Raw genomic sequence first — 25,623 nt, 5'->3', positions numbered from 1 at the left:
ACTCATTAACCATCTATCAAATCAAACACAATTAACCACAACATTGAACATCATTAACCACAATTTTCAAGTGTTCATGGGTTTGGGTTTGCTCCATTTCATATCCCTTATTGTCAATTTAGAAGATTAGTGGAATCCACTCTTAATGGATCCTATTAATCTTCACTTGTATCTATCTCTCTCCTAAATTGATAACAAATGAATGAGTAGTAAATGGAGCAAACAATTTGTGTTCAAACATATACTTGAAAAATTGTAGTTAATGACATTCAAAATCGTAGTTAATGGTATTCAGTTGATGATTAATGAATTGCGATATTTTCATATTTTCATTAACCATCCACAGAATGTAACTAACCACATACTCCGTTCGTCCCAAAATATAATCATAAGTTAGTAAACAAAAGTGAATGTATTTGGTCCAAATCTTTAACCAAATACATCAAGTTTCTTTGACTCATATTTGCTTATATTTTGGGACGGAGTGAGTATTTCAATCGTATTAATCATCTAAATTGATGTTGAAATTTGATGTCAAAATAATACAACTCTTCTTATTATATTAAGCTACAAACAATAACTATTCATACCTCCGTTGCATTATTCCAATCAAACCAATTACGATATTAGGATCTTCCAATCCAAGAAAAAATATTTAAGCACTCCTTATGCAAACCATGAAGAAAACATGTCACCCTTGAAATCAAAACCCAAAAGAGTAACTAAGTAAAGTAACGTATAAACAAAGTTAATCACGAATGCATGCTTATTATGTGAATGCATGAAACCATTCCAAAACATTGAAAACTAATTGAGGTGAATTTTAATCGAAAAAATAAAATAAAATAAAATAAAATTCACTAAAAACAAAAACCAAAACGTAACTGAATTCTTCACGTGATACTATTGCATTCTGGATCTACATTAAAGCTAAAATTTAACGAAGAAAAATGATAGTGATTCGAATGGAACGTTAATGTGGTGATAAATTTTTTGTTAGAATTGAATATATGAAAATTGTGGATTGACATGAAGAAAAAAAAAAAAAGCGATGGAAGATTGAAGGAATTGAGATTTTGTGGAAGATGAAGGAAATGAGAGGAACTTACAGGATCGACGCGAGAGGAAGAAGAAGAAGAAGAAGAAGAAGAAGAAGAAGAAGGTAGGGTTCAGATTTGGGTTCTTTGGGGATTGAAGAAGAAAAAGAAGAAGAGTGATCGAAAAGACGCACGGTATTGCCGATTTGTTGTTTCTTCTACTTCATACACTCTGAAAACTTGTAAGAAAGTAGTAATAACAACGAAAACATCAAATGTCATAAAGACGAAACTACCCTAAATATTTATTTTGTCTTTACAATATTTAAGAATTGTAATTAATTAGAATTATTTTATTTTATTTTGAAAAGTAATTAAATTACAAAGTAGTGCTGAATTTTAGTCAAAAAACAATTTCTGAATTTATCACAAATAATTTTTTAGAAGCAAATTAATATGCTGACAAAAAACTTAAAAAAGTAAAGTAATTTTTTTTTTGAACAAATTAATTATTCTTTGTATTATTTTTTTCTAATTATATTCTCTATCTTTACCTTATTATTATTATTATTATTATTATTATTATTTTCTCTTTTTAACTTGTAACCAATTTTTTTTTTCTTTTTCACTTCTCTTCTCTATTACTTTCAAGTTCAACTATTCTCTATTACTTTTTAAAACTAAAATTTATTTTTTTATTCTCTTTCAACTTTTTCATGCGTCATAACTTTAGTTGTAATAGTCAATTTCAAACGAATTATAAGAAAATGTTTTCTCAAAAACATGTCTCATTTTGCATGCGTAAAAACTTTATCTATAGCATTCATATCATATGCATTCCGAAGACTTATTTCTTCGAAAATGAATGTTGTTTGCGAGGATAGTCATTTTTCTAAAAAATTCACAGATTTCCTATTTTTTTTTCAATTTTCTAACAAAGTCCCTGCAATTATAGCGATTTTTTGTTTTAGTACATGTAATTTTTCATTTGGCTTCATGTATTATTGAGTGTTTATAATTTTTGGTTTGATACAAACTCAAGTAAATCACCTTTAGTTATACTAGCGGCATTGCTAAATCAATGACTACGATTTTGCCACCACAAACTTAATCTAATGGCTATAAACCACTTTCTAGAATTTTCTCTACAATTATACAAAAATCTTAACTTATCCTTATTTTCTAGAGAGCTCCATGGATCTCTCTGAAATATGCTTCAAGAAGTTGGACCTACTACAACATAAATTTGGACTTAAAATTTCCTAAGGCCCAAAAACTAACAAACCCAAAATCAATTTACATATCGCAAGCTTCCAACCAAGCTCTTAAAGAGTGATGGATCCATTTTTTCTCCTTCTTCGTACTTTGACAACTTGATTCCACATTCCGTTGGCGTGTTGACTGGGTTTGCGTCATCCATCTTGAACTTCTTGCGTATCTCCTTAGCATAACCTTCTTGAGTTATTAGTATTCCATGATCTTCTTGTTTCACTTCAATGCTGAGGTAGTAAGACATGAATCCAATGTCGCTCATCTCGAACTCTTCAAAAATGGTAGGATTGTTTCACGTGAAGATGAAGGCATACAAGTCCACAATCAAAATATCTCCACCTTGCACTTTGATATAGGGTGCATGCTCATATGGACACTTGATGAAGTTCTTCTCCTGAAAATACTTTTCAATTCGAGCATTCCAAGCTCTTTGAGCTTGTTTCAACCCGTAGAGTGACTTCTTTAGCTTTAAGACCTTTTTTTCTTCTCCTTTGACTTCGTAGCCTTGTGGTTGCTCAATGTAGACTTCTTCGTTAAGGACCTCATTTGAGAAGGCTGAATTGACATCAATTTGATGTATCTTCCACTTGTTTTGAGTTGCCAATAAAATGATTAGTCTAGTTGTTTCTAATCGAGCAACTAGAGCGAATACCTCGTCATAGTCGATGTCGACTCTTTGGTTGTATCTTCCTTCTTGTTTTTCTTTTCTTCATAAGCTTGCAACGACACAAGAAGTTACTCCATTGTCATGGCCTCCAAATCCTTTGTGTTGTCGATGATAGTGACAATATGGTCAAACTTTGGATCTACCGATCTAAGAATTTTCTCCATGATTCTTTCATCATCATACTTCCGTCAGTTTCTTTTTAAGGTTATTAGTAACCATTAAAACTCTTGAGAAATAACCAGAGATAAGTTCACCTTCTTTCACTTGATCGACTCCCTTGTAAGAGGTTCGAAGTTTCTCCCATTCTTCTTTGGGAGTCTTTGCTCCCAAGACCATCATAAACGTGTCTTCACCTAATCTTTGATAGATTAGACAGAGAGCCTTTTTGTCTCTCTTCCTTGAGTCTCTCAAACCAGCCTTTTGAGATAGAGTGTTTTCATTCTCCGGGTTGACAAGGCATTTCTCGACTACCTCCCACACGTTGTGTGCGCCAAAGAGAGTCACCATTCTTAGACTCTAATTGTCGTAGTTGCTCTTTGTGAGCATCGGGACTTGGAAAGGAACACCGCTACTCATCATCCTTAGGAGGATCTTCAAGCTCCGTACCACTTTGTTGGAAGGAAAGTTTTGGGTTGGTGGAGAAAGTATTTAAGTATTTGTGCGAGGATAAGAAACTTTTGGGAAATGGAAGGCTTCTTGTATTATTGTGTGTTTACAATTTTTTTGGCTTGATAGCTACTCTAGTTCACCACCTCTATTTATACTAGTGACATTCCTAAATTAATGACTAGGATTTTGTCACCACAAACTTAATCCAATGACTATAAACCACTATAGAATTTTCTCTACTATTCTATAAAAATCTTAACTTATCCTTATCTTCTAGAGTGTTCCATAGATCGATCTCTCTAAAATATACTTTTAGAAATTGGACCCACTACAACACAAATTTGGACTTAGAATTTCCTAAGACCAAAAAACTAACAATTCCAAAATCAATTTACATATTTAATAGTGGTGCTATGTGTCATGATTATATTGAGCCATATATGTCATTAGGGACAAAAATTAGCATTTTTGAGTTTGAAGGACTGAAACGAGGATACGTTTAGGGTGGACCAAAACATGAATTGGTCCATCTTGGACTTATTAATTTAAACCATTGATCAAGTAATGTACACAAATATTATCATAGTCCATCCATAGACAATTACTCTCTCACTCTCTCCACCCACACCAATTTTCAATTCCACCATAGCAAGATATATATTTCTTGTTCCACCGTAAAAACAAGCACAACGCCACAACCCATATGATTTTACTGGATTGTCACTACCAAATTCACAGTTCTAAGTTCTATTTTTCTTTTTTCTGGCAAGATTAGCTTCTAAGTTCTATTGCCTCTAATATTGGTTCCATTGAACCCCTTCAAATTTTTTATCTTTCCAACAATTCCCTTAATGGGTCCCTTTTTTAATAAAGAGAGTGATAAATTCAGATTAGCTTCTAATTCATTTTTCTCATTTTTTTATTAAAAAAATACCGATGTGGCAAGCCACATCATATAATTTTATTGTTTAAAACATATAAATTTATTGAAAATAAAAAAATTTAGAAAAATGAAGAACATCATCATCATCTTCATCCTTTTCCTTGAATCTTCATCATCTTCATTGAATAAAAAGTTTTCCTACTCAAATATAGCTCAAAATATGATGAATCTATGTTATGTTCACATCAATTTTCTTCTAAACACAAAAATCAAAACCCTCAAATTCTCAATAAACCCTAAACATGAGACAAAAAAGGTTTATTGAGAGTAATATTTTTCCATGGGATTATGCGATTGTTGGAACTAAAGTGATTCAATGCTTCCCTTATGTTATTGGCTCTCAATCTGGGGAAATTTTGAAGGATGAAGATTTGATGGGATAAAAAATCATGATGATGATGTTTCTCTGTTTCTCACTAAAAACCATGAAAAAATTACTCTCAATAAACACTTTTTGCTTCATGTTAAGGGTTGAGGATTTGTGAGTTTTGATTTTGTTTGTAGAATAAGATTGAGGTGAACATAACATAGGTTCTTCATATTTAGGTAGACATTTTTTTATTCAATGAAGATGATGAAAATTCAAAGAAAATGATGATGTTCTTCATTTTTCTGGATTTTTTTTTTATTTTCAATAAAAATGTTTTAAAAATAAAATTATATGATGTGACTTGCCACATAGTATTTTTTTAATAAAAAATAAGAAAAATGACTAAAGTGTTACAAATATACAAGATAAAGGACTCATATGTTACAAATAAAAAATAAAGAACTAAAATGTTACAAATAAATAAGATAAAGGACCTCTAGTGTAATTTTGTTTAAATTATTCTTAACTAGTAAGCGAAGGGTTAGCAATAGCATTTGAGTTATGCTATATGGTGCGAATCACACATATGCGAAATTCGAAGAACGGTGCAAACAGTTCAGTAATAATATAGCACGTGCGTGGTTTCTTTTCTCCTTTTTATTTGTTTATTTATTTATTCATAAAAACCGACCAAGGGTACTTTTACAGTTTTACTTGCCTCTTTATTTTTAATGAATCTTAAACTTATTGAACCATCCACCATTCCTGAGACTAAGATTTTCTCTTGTGATAATCTCAAATCTCAAACAAAAGTAAATAAACGAAATAAACAAAGAAGGGAAAATTTTGAAACTGCCATAAGAATAAAATAAGAGGTGAATCAAAACATATGACACCCCAACGAAAATAAATAAATGAAGCATAACACAAAGAAGTAGGAGAGACCCACCATAAAAACGAAGAAGGAAAAATGGGTATCCCTCTCCAGTCTCCACTCCACCGACCACCATTGATTTTTCTACTACGTGCGTGCTCTCTCGAGATATGAAGAAGAAGCTGGATTTTTTTAACTTTAACATAAAAAAGCGACTTTTGAAAACCACTAATACGGTCAACAGGATAAAAATACAGTCAAAAAGTATAAAAATACTATGACACATCATTCGTCGGTATTCGCATAATTTGAGTTCGCACTAGTAATCATTTTCCATAGCATTTTCCTAATAAAATCAACACAGTGTGAATTTTTTTAGAGTGATGTGGAAAAACAATGTTTCTTCATTGGATGACCACGCAAGCTAATGGAACCCACATAAGCCACCGTACCTGATATAACCTCCGATTCGGGTCCTTCTTCTCTTCTCGGTGACGCTATAACCTCTCTCCGATTGTGTCCGTATCCTTATTATTTTCACTCCTCTGCGATTCTCATCAGATCCGCACTACCAAATCACAGATCCTGCTCTGGTAACCTCTCTCTCTCTCTCTCTCTCTCTCTCTCTCTCTCTGCTACTCAGCAATTCAATCACTACATTGCATCTTAACAATGCGATTTCATTTTTTGCAGATTCAATTCAATCAATACTAGAACAACAATTATCAAACCTAAAAATATGGTAACTCTTCCTCGTCTTCTGCATTGCTTAACCTTTTTTTGCAGATTCAATTCATGTCTTGTATTCATGTTAATTCAATCATTTTGGTACTCGAGAGCGTGTAGTTGATTTGTTAGTTAGTTATTCCAATTTTGTTATATCAATCAATCAATGTATACAGTTTTAATCCGTGATCTGGAAACAAATTAAGATCGTCTGAATTTAAATCGTTCTCGATAATTTTTATCTTACATTGCAAGTTTGTGCTGCTAATGTTTGATTTTCTTTTACATTGAATTTAGTTATGTAACTTTAGCCTATGTTAGTTTTCACGTTTGGAGACTCCAGATGATTGAAATTGATTTTGACATGTTTGGTTGCTCTCTAGTAGAATTGATTCTATCTCTAGAATTGATTTTAACTTATTGCTAGGATTTGTAGTTTTTGAGTCTAAACATGATTTTTACACTGAAATTATTGTTCAACTCACTGTTACATAAATGTATCCAAACATAAATCACTTTACATTCAACTTTCAAAATCAATTTTTTTCACTGTGGAACCAAACATGCACTTAGTGTTTGATTTCGTCCAAAATTGTGCTGAAGTTGATTGTATGAGCATTTGCTTGCCAGTTTGGTGAGGGTGGGGCAGGGTGTTTATGAAGGCCATAAGCTCATTGATTTTAGTAAACTCGATAAAAGTAAAAGTTTCTTATCCTGATTTTCTCTCTGTACCATTAGTTTTTTCTACTTGAATTGTTTTTGTTTACTTTTACAGGTTGTTCTTGCTGCATCCGTTGTCGGCAAGTCTGGCAAAGGTGAGTTCCTTGAATTGATGTTTTACCTTTAATTTTAGAATAACTACGACAGATAGTTTGTGCCTAGCTTGTAGTCATTGTATTGTACTTCATTAAACAGCAATTTTACTAAAGGGGAGAGAAACATATTAAATATATTGCTCTCGAGATGCAATTTTAATTATAGTTAACTTTAGGCTAGACATGTACTCATCATTATTTATATTGAATTTTGAAGCTATAGCAGTCGCCTTCACGATAACAAAAAAGTGATGTATTTATCTTCCCCTTCTATATAGCTGCAATCTTTGCTGACCCCCCGCCCTCACTGTTATGAAACACAAGCTAATGGGTTTTGGGAAATATATAAGAAATTAGTTCCAGATGGGGCAGTTCCACAGGAAACATAATTTGTATCTTTTGCTATAATACTTTTATTTGTGTATACTATCTGCTCATGACTTTATGTCAGCAACATAGACCATTGGGTTATGAAATCCATTTCCTATTTCAATAATTCCATCTTTTTTGTGTCTGATTCTTAATATTACATTTTATTAAGAAATTATTTCAGAAAAACATTTCAGTTTATAAACAGCTTAGTCTTGAATTGATGTTTTATTTGATGGTGCCTAAATAATTATGGATCAACACCTATACCCTTATGCCAGTAATCATTTTGCTTTTTGTTTACAGTGCTAGTTTCTAGACAGTTTGTGGATATGTCTCGAATAAGAATTGAAGGACTCCTAGCAGCATTTCCCAAGTTGATAGGCACTGGGAAACAGCACACTTATATTGAGACTGAGAACGTGCGCTATGTTTACCAGCCAATAGAAGCTCTGTATCTGCTTCTTGTAACAAACAAACAGAGCAACATACTGGAAGATTTGGATACTTTGAGGCTTCTCTCCAAACTTGTATTCTATCTCCATTCCATATTTTAAATTGATTGGTCTTTTCATCTTGTTAGGAGCACTGTTTGTTTTGTGGTTAACTTGCTGGCCCGAATCTAGAATTTTGTGCCCTGTCTTCTCAATTTTCTTTCATATTGGTGTTTTCATGGGGTTTTGATGGTACAATTATTGGATGCATAAGTTCCACTTCTTCATTTAAATGTGGTGTTTAGTACATTGAATTTTATAGGAAGGTTTAGGATTGATGAAATGGTTTTTAGTTGGAGATGTTTTCCCTTTTTGAATCAGTTTTAAAGCCCTTGAACTAAACTTTTGTCAAAATGCTTTCTTATATTCTGTTCATTGCTTAATATTGTCAGGTCCCTGAACACTCTTATTCCCTTGATGAAGAGGGTATTTGCAAGAATGCCTTTGAGCTGATTTTTGTGTTTGATGAAGTAATCTCTCTTGGGCACAAGGAAAATGTTACCGTTTCACTAGTTAAGCAATACTGTGAGATGGAAAGTCAGGAAGAGAAGCTGCACAAGCTTGTTATGCAGAGCAAGGTCAATGAAACTAAGGATCTTATGAAGCGGAAAGCAAGTGAGATTGATAAGAGCAAGGTATGATCGGAGGGACTACTGTTTATTACTTTTTTTTAATGTTTTAACTTTTAAGTCATTATTGCTCATAATTTAATTTAAATTAATACATTTATTGTTCAGATTGAAAAGAATAGAGGTGATAAAGGAGGCTTTGGTCCGTTGACGTCAATGGGATCTGGAAGAATTGAAAATAGCTTCAGTGATTTGAGCATAAGTAGCACTGGAACTGGTTTTGGAAGCGGCTCTGGTTTTGGATTGAATACTGATGCTGACTCCTTTTCTGTCAAGCCTAAAGGTTGGTTCTCATAGATTCTCACAATTCTTCTTGAGTTCTTTTAAATTAAATAGAACGACTTAGAATGGCAATGAAGCATGCAGTATGCAGGCTGTGGTTTATTCTATGCCCAAATTAACATGTTTCTGAATATAAAGTAATCTTGTCATTTATGTATTCTCTTATTCTTTTCATTAGGTCGTCCAACTGCATCTGCCACTGCTCCGTCAAAGGGTCTTGGTATGAAGCTGGGTAAATCTCAAAAGACAAATCAGTTCTTGGAATCATTGAAAGCAGAAGGTGAGGTCATTCTTGAAGATGTTCAGCCAAAACTTGGCCAGTCTCGGACAGCTGCCCCACCACTTACCGATCCTGTGACTTTATCGGTTGAAGAAAAATTAAACGTCACACTGAAACGAGATGGTGGAGTTAGTAATTTTGATGTTCAAGGACAATTGTCTCTCCAAATTCTTAACCAAGAAGATGCACATATTCAAGTTCAGGTATTGCATATTCACTATCTCTCAAGCTTTGTGGCCTGTGACAGCTGATTTGTATAACCAGGAATTTATTTTCAATAATTAGTTATTGACATTCAGAATTATAGCTGTTTCATATAATTGCATCATCATTTGGGAATAAAGTTCATGCCAAACAAACTATTTTCCCCCGGCTTAGATGTTGTCTATAGAGTATATACACTCTTCTCATGGCTCAAGTGAAGTTTAGTTCGTATTAATATGTTGGATGAACCTAGCAACTTGACAATACTTAATAGACTATGAACTATTACAAGTTAGTCTATGACACTTCTCTTATAGTAGCATAACTGTTGGGTCAAATAGTTGTGTATTTGTTAGGGACCAGTCCTCAGAAATGAAATTACAATAACACAGAAAAATGGAATAGTAAAAATGGCTGTTTATTAATGTAGAAGTAAGAGGGAATTTACAGAGAAGGAAGTATCCTTTCCTGCCAGCCACAGCGTTGGGCTCCTCGTAACTAACTTTAGCCAAAATACAAGATAGGATTCTATTCTCTCACTCTACCCCTTACAGTGAAAATGGTTACAGCCATAAACCAACAAATTCCACATCATTGGCGCCTAAAGGATTGCTAACACCCACTTCTTCCTTCTAGAATATGCTATCCACTTCTTGAGCCCACCATGCTGACTGAATTAAATGACTAGCTGCACCCCTATCAGTATTCTCCTATATTTTGTACAAAAAGAATGGGCCTGAAAAGAGAGAACAGCTGCAACAACCAGGCCTTATTCTGCTTGGACTAGGTGAGGATCCTGAAAGAGAGACGTAAAGGAAAAAAGTCGATATGGTTGTGGTTGTTCAATTAGGCCTAAAAAATGAAATTGAAGAGGAAGATAAGGGGATTTAAAATACAAGTACCAATATATGTGATGTATTTTAAGGTTTTACTAAAACAGTCATTTTGGTTCCCTATTTGGTATTAGTTTTCACCCATGAAGATGAAAAAATGACGAGTTGTATGTACATGGAATACAACTATACAAGTTTCAATAAACAAAATGATATATTTTTCTGTTCGATCAATTTTATTTGTTTTCTTCCGCTACTTTATCAATTGTTTTGTACATTACCTAAATTTGCTCGTTTAATTTTTCATTCTAAAGTTCCCATGTTCTCTCCCGTCTTCAAGACCCTTTTTGTATGCATATATCACTTCGGAAGACAACTTAAGTATTGGTACTTGTATATTGTGCCTTGTTTTTTGCAGGTCCAAACTGGTGATAATCACGCCATCTCTTTCAAGACACACCCCAACATGAATAAAGAGTTATTTGCCAATGAATATATACTAGGTCTAAAGGATCCCAACAGGCCTTTCCCCACTGGTCAAGCCAGTGATGCTGCAGGTGTTGGACTTTTAAAGTGGAGAATGCAAAGCACTGACGAGTCAATAGTGCCACTGACAAGTGAGTTTATAACTATCATTCATGTTGGCTACTACTTTGTGTTCACGTATTTATAACTTACAGTGTGCTACATATGTCTTATGCAGTCAACTGTTGGCCCTCTTCTTCTGGAAATGAAACTTATGTCAGCATTGAATACGAGGCTTCATCAATGTTTGATCTGCGGAATGTTGTGATCTCAGTACCTCTTCCAGCTCTTCGTGAAGCACCATCTGTTAGTCAGATTGACGGGGAATGGAGGTGTGTAATTTGCTGTCTTTCTTCCTCTGAACAATTGTTAGGGACAACCATGATTTTTGGGTTGAAGTCTGTTTGTTGTATATGAGCTGGTGGTTAATATAATCTGTGACAAATGGTAAATCTTTGGGAGCTTTAAACATCTGGTCAGATTTGTCATTTGCATGAATTAGATTGTTCGATGGAACTAATTTTGCTTTCCCACATCACTCGTCTCCTCCCAAAATCATCAGTTGATGTCTTTCATCATTTTTACTTATACTAGTGTGTTAATCCGTGCGACGCACAGGACAATTTATAATGTTCACATTGTATATTGAAATATTGATGTACATATAATTTGTACAGTTATAGATTAATGCATAAATAAGCACAATCCATATACTGAGTTAGTAATAGAACCTAACTTAACATTTACAATGTTTGTGACATTTAGAATGATAAAAGAATAGATATACAGTGATGAAACATATAAGTGTAAAAGCAATTTGTTGTTCTTGCAAAAGCAAAGTGAATTGTCTATCATTTTTACTTATACTAGTGTGTTAATCCGTGCGACGCACAGGACAATTTATAATGTTCACATTGTATATTGAAATATTGATGTACATATAATTTGTACAGTTATAGATTAATGCATAAATAAGCACAATCCATATACTGAGTTAGTAATAGAACCTAACTTAACATTTACAATGTTTGTGACATTTAGAATGATAAAAGAATAGATATACAGTGATGAAACATATAAGTGTAAAAGCAATTTGTTGTTCTTGCAAAAGCAAAGTGAATTGTCTGTCATTTTTACTTATATTTATAGTTCTGAATCATTTTATTTTTCACCTAACATTCTTCCGCACTCTATAATTCTGTTATAAAATTGGCTTTGCAGGTATGACTCTAGGAATTCCATTTTGGAGTGGTCTGTCCTTCTGATTGATAATTCTAATCGCAGGTATGCTATATTTGTAATGATTTTTTTAAGAGTTAACTTATGCTATCACTATCTTTGTATTTTTGGATTTGTTGTCTGATCTTAATATATTTGACAGTGGGTCAATGGAGTTTGTTGTTCCTCAAGCCGATTCATCAGCATTCTTTCCCATATCAGTTCGTTTTATGGCAACTGATACATTTAGTGACCTGAAGGTTTGTACGGGTTATTTTTGGCATTCAAATTTATTAGGGGCAGTGCATGTAGTGTACTTTGCAATGATGTGTCAAAATGCTATGGTTAAAATTTGAAACTGACATTTATTGACCTGAAAATGTTTGCATGGCTGGGAAGTCTTTTGTTTTCTCTAAATGAAAGTTCTTTTCATTCAACTTTTACCGTCTGCCATCTGCAGCTATTGATAATATATGGCATATTGCTCGAATGTTGATGCAATAGTATCTTAACCAATACCTTTTTTTTTTTTTTGCTTCTCTTTGCAGGTTACAAGTATCATACCACTTAAGGGTGGTAATCCTCCCAAATATGCTCAGAGAACACAGTTGATAACAGAAAACTACCAAGTTGTGTAATTGATTTCCTTCAGGGTTTCAGTTTATATGGCAGTTTTGCTTTACATCTGTGGCTCTTTCGTCAATAGGAAATACTTCTAGTTGCAGCATTATTTTACTATTCATGAGTTTATACTTTTGGTTCTACTTCTCAAGACATGGAGCAAACTATGATACTTGTATTTACTATTATGGGAAGTATCTTATTTGAAAGGATACATTTCCCATCTCCCTGTTTTTCTTGTATCGAATTGAATCATATAAATTAGAAGACAGGCAAGTCAAACGCAAATTGAGTATCTACTATCAAATGCATGGTATTAAACTAGTTGTGTATGTAATGGAGAATCTTTGCTACAATAATGTTTTTATGTTTAGTTTATATCTCTTTTTTTTTTATTTATTTATTTTTTTACAGTATTTAGTTTATATCTCTTAAACCTACATTTCTCTACCCAAAAAAAATAAAAATACACGAAGTAAAAATGCATTTCTCTACAAAACACAACTGAAATTTAGGATATGGTTACAAATTGGTATACATCAAAACATGACACATTTCAACTTGATATTGTATATTTGGACCACTCACAAACCAGCTAGTCATTACACTTTTTTAGTTAATATATGGCCATCTTTTGCTAAAGGTAACACCAAACTTTCCTTTCTAAGCCTACTACACACCATAAATTGAACATCTTAATCCATCTTGTTTAGTATTACATGTGGTAGACAAAGTGAAAAGCTAGCTAACATGCAAATGGATTTCAGAGTACTAGCTACTTTATCTCTTCTAGTTTTCATCAATCTTGCTTCTTCAGGTACCATATATCCTATTCCTAGCTTCTTCGTTTCCTTTATTTTATTTTCTTTGGTTTCCCTTTTCTCTTTCAAGCACATGTACAAAGAAAGTGTCATTAAAAGTTTTGAATTGCTAATGCATAATAATAACTTGAGAACTATATATGTGCATAAATTAAAGGTTTCTTAAACTTTAAACTGAATTGTTGTGTCACCACATTCATTGGTTGCATGCTGCATGTCTGTTAGCCATCATCTTCATCTTGATGTAAACCTGTGATTAAGAACAAAGACAGTAGGATATCTAGATTGCAAGAAATTAGTGAAAATAATTTGATATAGGCTGCACATGCATAAACTGATTGTTTTCAAATTCTGATTGATATATCTTTGGAGATTTTTTAAAGTTCCTTTTGAATAAACACATTCCACATGAGACAACTTTAACAGAATTAACTATTTACTACTAATAAAGGGTAATCAGCCAGAGTTTTCTGATTTGTTAAACAAGACAAGCATTTTTAATTCTTTGGAACGTTCACCATGATGGCGGTGCGTGGATTGGGATCTCGAAGATGTATTGATTTTGTTTAAAGTCGAGCATTTTTAATTCTGTTTAAGAGTTTCTGGTGGTTAAGTTGAAGTGACGATTTAAATTGAGGTACCAGTTGCTTCGCAATCATTGACAATTGCAGTTGCGTTGTGGTCACTGGTCGCAGACGCAGAGATGTAAAAAAGTTGATGTTGCGGTTCAAACCACGATAAGAGAACTCTTTTGAAAAAACTTTTGGTTCAAACTGCGATTCTCTGGATAATAGGATAAGGGTAACTGCTTATAGATTCTTTAATATTGACCATTGGTGAAAGAAATTGTATTAAGGTATCAATAGGAACAAAACACTTCCTTTGATTTAAAATGAAGGGTGGGAACTTTAAATTTGTACATTGATTATTATCTTCCCTTTAAGCTCTTTGTCACCCACTCAAAATATTCAGATGCTGTAAGGTAGGAAGATTCCTTTGCATGACAAGACTTGTGAACTTTGTTGTAGTCTTGTGGATCAGTTAGAACAAAGAATGAGCTTTTAAAAGATACTGGTAGTAGGGATCTGATACCTAATTATGTAGTCATTTTCAGCACCAATATGCTTTTGTAGGGTTAGTTCAAATATCATTAAACAACCCTTTAATTACTTTTTGGTATTAACCCTCTGGTTCTTAGGGGAACGGGACCTCGGTAATCCAGAGTTTGACCGCAAGGTAAGTAGTTTCTAGGGGAACTCAAGTTCTATCGAACGATTCGTCCTAAGGGGAGCTCATTAACCACTTGAGCTCAATGTCTTGGTTATAGTATTAGCATTTATAATAAGCATACTAACCACATAAGTTTCTTCTGCACTTTACATTTTTGAACAGAAACCTATTGCTTTATTTACAATCAAAATACCTTAAATAAGCATTTTTTATTTCTTTCTTTAAGCATGTTTAAGAAACATGGTCCATGAGTAAATATCTTAAATAAGAGTTCTGTTGAACAGAATTTGTGCAGAAGAGCAAGTTAGAAGATAAGGCAAGATATGGAAGTAAGATTGAAGGAGGTGGGACTCATGGAGGAGGCAATCAAGGTGGCCAATCACATGGAGGAGGAGCAGTTATACCAGTTTATGCTGCTGGTGCTGCAAATAAAAATCACAAACCTCCGAGTCATCATAGTGCTGCGGATTGCAACCTCGACAAATTAAAAAATTCCTCAATGCTTATGATAATATTTTTCTATCCTCTCATGATGTTTGTTTTGTTAACATAGAAAGTAGAAATGTTACATGTTCTTTTTCACAGTAATGTTTTCTACTTTCTAGTGCCATAATAGTGAGTGATGTATTTTGTTCAGTTAGAATATGTGACTCACCTTGCAGAATGTATCAAGGAATGTTTACATGCTCAAAATATCAAATAAACAACATAGAAAGGCAATAAAATTTACAGATTTCATGTAAGCAGAAGATGCTGACATGTGTATGAGTCAGCAGTTCTAGGGTTTCAAGTGTCGGTGGTTAAGTCCCACGTGTCTGCATCGATTCAACTGTAGTTCTTTCCGCTTTGACGGTTTTACTCATCACGAGTATTCATCGGGTGTACTTTAATCCAATCTATAGATAGCTCTTTTTAACTCATATCCTAACTCTCAATGAAAACATCAATCGTTAATTTGTTATGACTTAAGCCGCGGTGAAGTGAGTCTAACAAAAAAGACTAATCTATTAGGTTAAAAATGTTCATGAGTTAAGGACCACTATGATAAGAATTAAGTATAGTTTAATAGTTTATTTTATCATTTTAACAACATTTTACAAACACTTTCTTCTCTCAAAAACTCTCAATTTCTCATTACACAAATTATTAATTATATAGGATTCTATTCAAATCATTGGAATCCATACTCTTTGAGACTTTGATTTTATCGGTTCGTCCCTGAAATCTATTTTCCCGTTATAATTGGTATCTCGAGCATTCGATTCGGCGCACATGACGGCTGCAAAACACAATCCGGTGAAAATTTTGAAACACCATAATAATGATGCAACTCGGAAACATAATAGGACAGATTGAAGTACAATTAACATCACGTTACAATTAAACCCCAAAAACATAAAATTTTTGCTAGGTTTAACAAGATTTTTTTGAAACTGATTTCAGCCCAAAATATTAGATATGAATTTATTTTCGAAACTGATTTTACATATTATCACATAAAATATTACAAAAAATTACTTTTTTTTTTTATATAAATATCTTAAATTACTTTTTTTCCCCAATTTTGATTCCAAAATTAAATATATCTATATAAATTATCAATATTTTTTAATAAATTAAGAACATCTAGATATCAAGGTAGAAATAGATATTCCAACTATATTGGCACTCCTATCTTTGCCCGTCTTCCACCTATAACCTATGAAGCACGAACACAGACACGGACACCGGACAAGACACGGACACTGACACGGACACGTCGACACCGATAAAAATTTGGAAACGTGACATAATTTAGTGTAATCATAAGTGTCGGTGTCGGTGTCAGACACGGACACCGACACGTGTCCGACACGGACACGCCTAATCTGAGGAGTGTGCTTCCTAGCCTATAACTCATTATTACTATTAAAAAGAAGAAAAATAACATAATTATAAGGGGGTTAGACCTTACCCCAAGGAAATAAACACAGAACATTTTTTTCGATAAGATTAAACACGGAACATTAAAAGTAGAATTTTCGAATGGTTTCCGGTGTTGTTGTTAATTTTAATATTTGAATTAGTATATGAAACAATAACATATACTCCCTCCGTTCCTTTTTACTTGTCATTTTAAAAAGAAAAAAAATTAAGAAACTCACAATAATATTTACTACAAAATCTGCAATAATATAATATTAAATTTGTAATATTTACTACTAAAATTGAATTATATATATGAAGATTTGTTTAATGGATGTATTTTTATATATTTATCAATAGAAATTGAACATGGTATATTTAGAACAGTCACACATATGCCACATTATCCAATATTAACCAATTAGCGACTAAAATAATTTTTATTTAAACTTTCAAGGACATTCTTGTTTTTATTTAAATTATACATTTCTCATCACTGTAACAGTTCAATTACATGCTTAATATTAATGCTGCCTGTGAAAGCTAACACTATGCATAAGCAAGAACAAGAAAAAAGGCTCAATGTGAGCTCAACAAGAGGAAAATTTTATTCATCACAATCTGAGGAATATAAGATTATCACATAGGCTTATATACATGGATGCTTACACTTGTGAACCTCTAACTAAACATTAACCAACCACTAGCTGTTTGATTAGTTACAACCAGCTAATCTAACTAACTTGTATCACACATAACTAACTTTTCAATCTATGGAAGGTTCCTTAACATCCCCCTCAAGCTGGAATGGATATCTTTTTTTTTTGTTGAAGAAGCTAAATTAGCCCATCCAAATTGGCACCAGAGAGAATCGAACCTCAGACCTCAAGAGGAGCACACTCCAAGCTGGCTCTCAAGGCTATAGAAAAGTCCTCAATGACGAGATTTAGTCGATATATAAATTTGTCACTTGATACTGGCAGAAGGTGTAGCTAGGATTCCTGCTTGTACTTTATCACGCACCACGATCTATCTCGATATGTTTGGTATGTTCATGAAACACAGGGTTAGCTGTAATATGTAGTGCTGATTGATTGTCATAATAGATTACTATTGGTGAATCATATGAGGTATCCTTCAGCAGATAAAATAACCATTGACCTTCACAGGTGGCTTCAGCAAGAGCTCTATACTCAGCTTCTGAGGAAGATGAGATCAAGACACAACTGTTTCTTTCTTACTTTTCCAACTCACAAAGGAATTGCCCTGAAAGAAACAATAGCCCGCGGTTGACCTTCTAGTATCAAGACAAGCACCCCAATCATATATGAGTCAAAAAATCCTTTGATGCATAGAGATGAAGATGGGATGAAGAAGAGTCCAATCATATATGAGTTTTTGCCTTCCGTGGAAATCGAACCACATACCCTGATGTTCAAGTACATGTTCAATCCATTCTCACTACCATTGGTTCAGATTCTCTAATTATTGATATATGTGAGGCCTTAGTTATTTTAGTTTGATTGCAAAATTCACATTTTTCTATGTCATTCACATTTAACTTTGAAATTATTGTGTGTCAAATCATAACATTGATTGTTTCAGCAAATCATGAGAAAGAACACAATTTATGCAGAAAAAATATTAGCATGATACATTCAACAATTAATTACAATTGCATTTGGGAAAGGCCACTTTATAATATCCTTTTTGGAAATATATGAGTTACCTCATATATATACTTATTCCATCAACAGCAAAATTGCTTTTTATAAACAAAACAGAAACAATTCTTCAACTCAAAAGAGAATAAATTACAAAGTTAAAAAAAAAAAAAAGAAGAGCACAAAGAATAAATAATTAATAGATTAATGCTAAACAATTCAGAATTTGTAGCAGTGATGTGGTAAACCAGTTTGATGATCAACAGCAACAATCTCAGTAACATTATCACATCTAAGAACATCTTGTCCCAACTTAGCACCAGCAGATTTAAGTCCCTTAAGAGAAACAGCTTGATTAAAAAGATTCAAAGATGGTAATCTTGAAGCTGAAGGCATTTTCATTCCAGGCAAAAAGTTTCTAAAATCATCTTTCAATAATGGCACTTCAAAATCCATTTTATTATGCTTAATCACATTATCTTTAGCACTAATATGTGCACCTGGTTCCATATGATTAGTTGAAAAGCTAGCTTGGTTTGGAAAATTTGGATAAAGACTAACATAGCCTCTTAGATACATCATATCAATCAGAAATTTTTTCCATGAAGCTTGCCAACCATTTGTTCTCGATTTCGGTATTTGAACCGGGTTTTTCTTAGCATCTTCAGTGAACCTCATGTTCATGTAGACATAAAACTCTCTCCAATGTTTAGGGAAAAACACTGCTCCCCAACTACATGGTAACTGATGAAGATAAGGTGTGTTTGGATGAATTTGTTTGAAGAATTCAGTTGCATTCCATTTTGGTCTTTCTTTAACAACTTCAACTATTCTTGGTGTGTATAGAGAGATTGAAGAGAGTTCAGGGAGAGAAACTTGAGGGTCATAATGGTAATTCATGAGTGCATATTTGATCCATAGATAGTAATAAGGTGAAACTTCAATGTCATCTTCTAAGAGTAAACCAAAGTTATCATCTGATGATGGATACCAACTTTCACTAACTGCTCTTATTAGTCCACCTTGGATTATTCTTCTTCTTAGTGTTTTTGGTCCATGTGGCCAATCAAATGATGTTACTAGTTTTATTGTTGATTCATCAACTTTACTATCCATGTTGAATGTGATTGGAATTTCATCTCCTAGATAGTATGCATTGGTCAGTGATTTTAGAAGCCTTGATAGTGAATTCACTCTGTTTTGAGTTATGATGTTGATGGATAGCCTCATTTTGTTCCAATCTAAAAGAGAAAATCATACAAAAATTAACATCTTAGTGGAGATACGGATCCGGATTGCATGCAATCAAGGCAGATCATAATTAAATTTGGATAGTCCAATCTTAATCAGACGACCATATCTATCCTGACTGCATGACTGCGTGCAGTTTTGACTACATGCAATCCAAATCCCTATTGCATTTTTTATATAAATAAGTTTAACTGAGTTGGATTCCAGGGACTCATCAGGGGGTTAGAGAAGACATGTTCAAAGAGTACTAATTCAAAGTTATGGTAATCACATTATTAATAATCTAATATAGACTTAAGAAATGCAATTTAGTAAAAAAATAAAATAAAAAGACTTTCTTACTTGGCAATGCTGTTGATCTCAAATCAGCCATCCAAAGAACTTTAGACACAGAAGCTCTTGGCAAAAGAACCAAAGTAGTACCATTTGAATTAGTTTCAGAAGCCATTTTCAAAGCCTTTCTCACATTAACATCAATATCATCCACAGTAATAACAACACTTGGATTATGAATTTTGATCAAACCCTTCAAACTAGTATACACAGCTTGTATAACTGGTGCTTCAGAGTTTGACACACCAGAAATTGAACCTACACTCAAATCAAATATCTTAAACCTTCTTTCTTTGCAAACAACCAAAGGCCATTTAAGTGCTTCTGCAGCTTTTTCACAAGGACAAAAGTTACCACCAGAAACAACAATGTATGCTTTTTTACCAACTGTTGATCTGAATTTTTCAAGAAGTGGTGAAAGTGCTTTTACTTCATCAACTGTATGAGCATAGAAGAGTGCATCAATTTTTTGAGGGTACATTGCTGCCCATTGAGTTATGTAACCTGATGAAAGTGCTTTCCACCATTGATCATCGCGTACTTGAACTATGTCTTTGAAAATTACTGTTGTTTCTGATACATATGCTAATCTATGTTCACTATCACCCCATGTTTCTTTGTCATTTGGATCTACTGGTAGAACAAATGACCCTGCATTTCTATACTTCTGTAGCTGATAGCTGCAATATAAACAAAATCAAAATTTTGGGTAAGTTTAATTTTGTTGAAATATACCACCGACACTTCTGATAGAAGGTGTGTCGGTTAAAAATGTATCACGTAAATTTTGGTCTAAGTCGGATGTCCAACAACATGTGACAATATTCTACACCAATACAACACTGATAAGTGTATTCAATCATCTATATTTTCTTAAATTGTTATTGAGCTATGGAGCGTGGACACAGTCATGGATACGACACAAACACCGACACATCGACACCAATAATATTGAAAAAATGACATAATTCAATGTAATCGTAAGTGTTGGTGTCATGTCAGGGTTTAACACTGGGACACACCTAATCTGAAGTTTGTCCGTGCTTCATAGTTATTGATGTTGAGGTGTAAGTGTTATTAGTTGTCCGTGTTTGATAAGTTGAAATTGTTCATGGACTAGAGTTTGATTGAAAATAAGGAATAAGATAAGAAGATTCCTTGATATGCAAGTTGAATAAAGTACATTAGTTTTAACAATAGTTGACACTATACAAAAATGTACAATAGTTGACACTATACAAAAAGTCTTTGAAAATCTGATATCAAAAGAATATAAGATGCTCACTCCAAGTGTTTCTGAACCTAATGGCAATAACTAAGTTGAGCACTACCAAACATTAACTAAGTGGGGTGTTCAAATAAATTATTGTTTGACTTGTATGGTCAAGTTCAAATAACTTTCACAGCTAATTTGTTAATTTTTCACCAAGTAAATCATGATTGTTTAATTATTAGAAATGTTTGACTCATTCTTAACTACCTTAATTATTGCTATATTACACGGTTTATGATTTGTTAAGCGTAAAAAATAAAATTGTATGTGTATAACTTATGCAAGAAATTTAAAATAAGGCAAATTGAACTTTTGGCCGCCTAATTTTTACAAACTTGTGATTTTGGTCTTTTAACTTACAAAATAGCATTTTTGGCTCCAAAACTTTTATAATAACTCGCGATTTTGACCCTCTAACTTTAGCCCATTTTGCAAAAGGATGACCCCCATTGATTTCGACCAAATCAACGCACATATGTTGACGTGACACATGAGTCATTATCCACATGGCATGACATGGTGACGTGGCATGCGAGTCACTTGCCACATTTGCGTTGACTTAGTCAAGGTGCCAAAATCACAAGTTTGTGAAAGTTAATGCATTTTTTCACCAATAGAGGTTGAAAAAATCCAAAGCAGATAATATTTTTAATAAGATAAACATTTTTTCACTATACTTTTTAGTAAATTAAAGTGATTAGTTTCCTCTCTAAAGCATAATATTTAATAATATGTCATTTTTTTTTTCTTTCTATTTGACACTTTCTCACTACACGTACAAAATTCATTCATCATCCATTAAAATGGCATATGGTATAAATTAATCAAAGTTAAAAAAACAGTGGTAAAATTGAATAAAAAAGAAGTAAAAATGATGTAAAAGCAAAGAAGTTGAAAAAATGATTATACCTGAGGTGTAGATCTTCACCAGTAGAGAAAGTAAAAGGTGTCTCAATGAAAAGTGTCTTAACAAGTTCAGCAGACAAAAACCAAGAACTTGAAAGAAAATCAACCTGCACAATTTTATCAATAGTGATATCATAAGCAGGATCAGGCAAATATAATCCAGCTTCTTTTGACTTAAATTTCCTATAACTTGGAAAAGTAAAATCTTTCTGTCTAAATGGCAATATCCTTCCAATACTTCCCAAAACAGAATTCTTATACTTTTCAGTTCCAGCTACATGTGCCAAAATCTCCAACATTTTTCTTCCAGGTATCATATCATCATCAACTATATAAACCAAATCAGCTTCTGTTTGTAAAGCCATTTGAAACCTTCCATAGTACTTAAAATCGTAACTCGAGCTAATGAAACTGATTCGTGAATCGTTATAGCTTTCGACGATTCTCTTGAGTGAGGCCTCGTTTGGACTGCCGAACGAGAGCACCCAAACTTGATGAAAAGGAAGTGTTTGTTGAAGTAAAGAATCAAGTTGAGCACAAAGTGTTTTTCTCTTGAAATGGTTTAACAAAACATTGATTTTCGGTTTTGTTGGATTTGGAACATTTAAATCCCATTTGGATTTCATTTTCATTAGCTCTTGAAGATTTTCAGTTCCAATGGTTTTGGTTTGGAAATTCAAAACTTCTTCATAAAGCTCTCTTTTTATCTTGATCATTTGAACATCATTTGACTTCTTTTGCAAGAAATCTATTTTCTCATTCTCACAAACAAGAGATGGATTTGTTTCTTGGATGAGTGAAGATGAAGCTTCTTGGTAATGTCCTACAATGTGTGGTGTGATCATAAGTTGTTTCCATTGTTGTGCAATTCTTGAGAAATCTGGTTTTGTTCTTAAATCAATTGAAGGACCCATGTAGTACAATAAAAATGTTGCATATATTGCAAAGAAAAATTGAAGACATGTTAAAGCTGCAACAAATTTTGTAGAGCCAGATTTTAGAGGTTTCGGTTTCGTCTTTCCGGCAACATAGTCATTCAACATTCCTTCCAAGGAATCTCCACTTCTCGACGTCGAATTTCGACTAAAAATCATGTTACTAATTCGAGTACTAAAAGATTCAATGTGCTTTAACCTGAAAATAAAAAACATAGACAAAGTTAGTTAATTATGCCTCTACAATCATCATGGTTTGAAATTGCAGTCGCGATACCGTTGCAGACCACAAATTTAAAACCATGATTGCAAAATAATATTAGCAAAAGGAAACTAACCAAGTTTTTCAATTATTGATTTTTGTGATTGTAAATGGAATGCACTATAAGATGAATAAAGAAAACTAAAGGAGAGAATGGTATCTTGAAATTTGAAGAGTAACGATTTGTGTGCCCATTTTTTATATATATAGATAGATATATAGAAATACAAGTGGAAAAGTAGGCACGAAAATTGTAATGTATGTCACATGTCCTAAACGCGTGGCCTTCACATATATTTTCCCTATGGACCTAAAGATACCATTAAAAGCCAAATTTGATGCCTTAGAAAAAGGTAATGCTGCGTTTTTGGCACTTAATTCATTTTTTTTTACCTAAACTTTAAGCTAAGCCTTAACCAATAATTTGGTTTTTATATTGTGATTATAAAATATAAAGCATTAAATATGTTTTTAGTCCCTACAAAACCACGTTCTTTTAAGATCAGTCTCTATTAAATTCTCATGGTAACTTTTTTTTTTGGGTAAATAGATGAAATGACAAACCATTGGAAACTCACACACAAAATTGGAGGACCGAGGTTCGAACCCCAATTATGGGATCCGACCTATCAATTTTGGCATTTCTATCGGTTAAGCAAGGATTTGTGTACTAAAATTTTAATGGTAACTTTAGTTCATAATTGTAAGAATAGTTTTTTGTAAAAAAGAAAAGATTGTAAGAATAGTTCTTATTTTAAAATCTTTTTACAAAAAATGGACACTTTTAGTTCCCAAAATAATTCGTATATAAAATACCAATAGAGACTAAAAACGAATAAATCTTTCTTAGGAACTAAACTCATCGAGAGCTTGAAATTTTGAAGGGTCTAAAAATATATTTAACTCTAAAATAATATAAGAAAAGGAAATCATGATTTAAGGGAATTAAGTCAAAAGGCACAAGCAAACACAAGAATAGAACATGGGATGGAATAAGATGGAAGTGATGATACGTACATTAATGAATATAGGTTGGTTAATAAAGATAAATTAAAAGAGAGAAAACAAATCAAAACCTTTGCTTGTTGAGCAAAATAAGGTTACATGAGAGACCTAAAACTATAGGCGCATATATATGATGACTCGTACCACAATTAATGAAGCCTAAATTACAAGTAACAATATATATAGTTATTTTTTTTGTTACAAACATTATGTATAGTGTGAACTCATTGAAATTATTATTGAGTATAAAATAAAATGTGAGTATAGTATATAGTATATGGCGTACGTGGTTGACCTTGATTAATTTTGAAGGAAGATACGTAAATGAAATTAGTAGCAAACAGTTTTTTAATGGTTGATTGCCGAACTATGGCGGATTTGATGCAAGAAATCTCATGGCTTAATTGCATGGTTAATTAGCTTATAGAAGAGAGAACTCAAATTCATCTTGATTGCTTAGACTATCAAAAAGGTATATGATATTGGTGGAATAATGGTAACGCAGCATTTCCTAGATATAGCTCAACATTTTCTTGTCCAAACACATTAAGTCATTAATCACAAAAAAAAATAAAAAAAAATTAGTCGTTTTGAATTTATTTTTTCTTCTTATTTTGGTCACTTTCCATTTTATTTGCAACTTGCAAATTGGGCTAGCTAGAGAGATAGAGAGATTAGGAAGAATGAATCAATGAACATATGCACTTGAGTAAATGCCTAACGTACTTCATAGATAGCGTTTTATATGCAAGCGCTATTAAATAACTGACATATAATGGCGATTTCTAAAAGAAGCGCTATAAAACCTTTGTTCCCACAGTAGCCGCATACTTTATATGATAGCGGTTTTTCAAAAAACGTTATTAAAGGTGGACATTTGATAGCGTTTCACAAGCGCTATTATAGGCATCATACCTATAATGGCGGTAACAATAATAGCGTTTTAAAGTGTTATTAAAAGTTAAAAAAATGCTATAAAAGACCTATTTTTGTTGTAGTGATTATTGATAGAGTCATTGCTTTGTTGCTAAAAAATTAGGGTATATGCTAACTTGATAGAGCTATTACTCAATCCAAGTTAACTTTTATTATTTTCAAGAAAACATAAAAATACAGATGTGAGGGAAAAGAAAAGAAAAGCTTAATGATAGAAGCTTCATATCGAGATATGAACATTATCATTAACTTGTTGCCTAATGAAAACAACTTAAAAGTTGTGGGTAGATGAAATAGCTATACAATCATCAACGATATAAAGTCATATTCTAAACGATTTTACAATGTGAATGCATCAGTTACTTTCTTGGAATATCAAACACATTCTTATTTC

The 25,623-nt window shown here is 32.8% G+C and overlaps 3 protein-coding genes across 3 annotated transcripts; 2 read left to right on the top strand and 1 right to left on the bottom strand.

Moving 5' to 3' along the window:
• The first annotated feature begins 6,052 nt into the window (after positions 1 to 6,052).
• LOC123919937 (coatomer subunit delta-2-like) lies at positions 6,053 to 13,086 on the top strand. The gene is made up of 12 exons (XM_045971992.1): positions 6,053 to 6,305; positions 6,406 to 6,454; positions 7,214 to 7,253; positions 7,929 to 8,152; positions 8,509 to 8,751; positions 8,854 to 9,028; positions 9,206 to 9,510; positions 10,763 to 10,961; positions 11,048 to 11,201; positions 12,091 to 12,153; positions 12,251 to 12,347; positions 12,636 to 13,086. The coding sequence occupies exons 2-12, from the start codon at positions 6,452 to 6,454 to the stop codon at positions 12,723 to 12,725; spliced, it is 1,593 nt and encodes a 530-aa protein (XP_045827948.1). The 5' UTR covers positions 6,053 to 6,305; positions 6,406 to 6,451; the 3' UTR covers positions 12,726 to 13,086.
• Positions 13,087 to 13,333: 247 nt separating this feature from the next.
• Positions 13,334 to 15,679, top strand: LOC123919936. Its single transcript, XM_045971991.1, has 2 exons — positions 13,334 to 13,525; positions 15,044 to 15,679. Exons 1-2 carry the CDS (start codon positions 13,459 to 13,461, stop codon positions 15,310 to 15,312), a joined length of 336 nt encoding a protein of 111 aa, XP_045827947.1. The 5' UTR covers positions 13,334 to 13,458; the 3' UTR covers positions 15,313 to 15,679.
• Positions 15,680 to 18,206: 2,527 nt separating this feature from the next.
• LOC123919935 lies at positions 18,207 to 23,606 on the bottom strand. Its single transcript, XM_045971990.1, has 4 exons — positions 23,365 to 23,606; positions 22,095 to 23,225; positions 19,922 to 20,592; positions 18,207 to 19,569 (listed from the first exon to the last, which is right to left on the bottom strand). The coding sequence occupies exons 2-4, from the start codon at positions 23,183 to 23,185 to the stop codon at positions 18,548 to 18,550; spliced, it is 2,784 nt and encodes a 927-aa protein (XP_045827946.1). The 5' UTR covers positions 23,186 to 23,225; positions 23,365 to 23,606; the 3' UTR covers positions 18,207 to 18,547.
• Positions 23,607 to 25,623: the final 2,017 nt, after the last annotated feature.

Source organism: Trifolium pratense, linkage group LG4 (assembly GCF_020283565.1).
Source record: "Trifolium pratense cultivar HEN17-A07 linkage group LG4, ARS_RC_1.1, whole genome shotgun sequence".
NCBI lineage: Eukaryota > Viridiplantae > Streptophyta > Magnoliopsida > Fabales > Fabaceae > Trifolium > Trifolium pratense.
The sequence above is the reverse complement of the archived record's forward strand: the minus strand, read 5'-3'. Positions and strand labels throughout refer to the sequence as shown.

Excerpts from the sequence above, each read along its gene's own strand:
- LOC123919937 (XM_045971992.1), top strand. Across the intron at positions 8,153-8,508 it reads TGAGGCTTCTCTCCAAACTT|GTCCCTGAACACTCTTATTC; the intron begins GTATTCTATCTC and ends TAATATTGTCAG. Across the intron at positions 11,202-12,090 it reads CAGATTGACGGGGAATGGAG|GTATGACTCTAGGAATTCCA; the intron begins GTGTGTAATTTG and ends TTGGCTTTGCAG.
- LOC123919936 (XM_045971991.1), top strand. The coding sequence starts at position 13,459 with ATGCAAATGGATTTCAGAGTACTAGCTACTTTATCTCTTCTAGTTTTC. Across the intron at positions 13,526-15,043 it reads CATCAATCTTGCTTCTTCAG|AATTTGTGCAGAAGAGCAAG; the intron begins GTACCATATATC and ends TCTGTTGAACAG.
- LOC123919935 (XM_045971990.1), bottom strand. The coding sequence starts at position 23,185 with ATGATTTTTAGTCGAAATTCGACGTCGAGAAGTGGAGATTCCTTGGAA. Across the intron at positions 20,593-22,094 it reads GGTGAAGATCTACACCTCAG|CTATCAGCTACAGAAGTATA; the intron begins GTATAATCATTT and ends TTTATATTGCAG. Across the intron at positions 19,570-19,921 it reads GAGATCAACAGCATTGCCAA|ATTGGAACAAAATGAGGCTA; the intron begins GTAAGAAAGTCT and ends TTTCTCTTTTAG.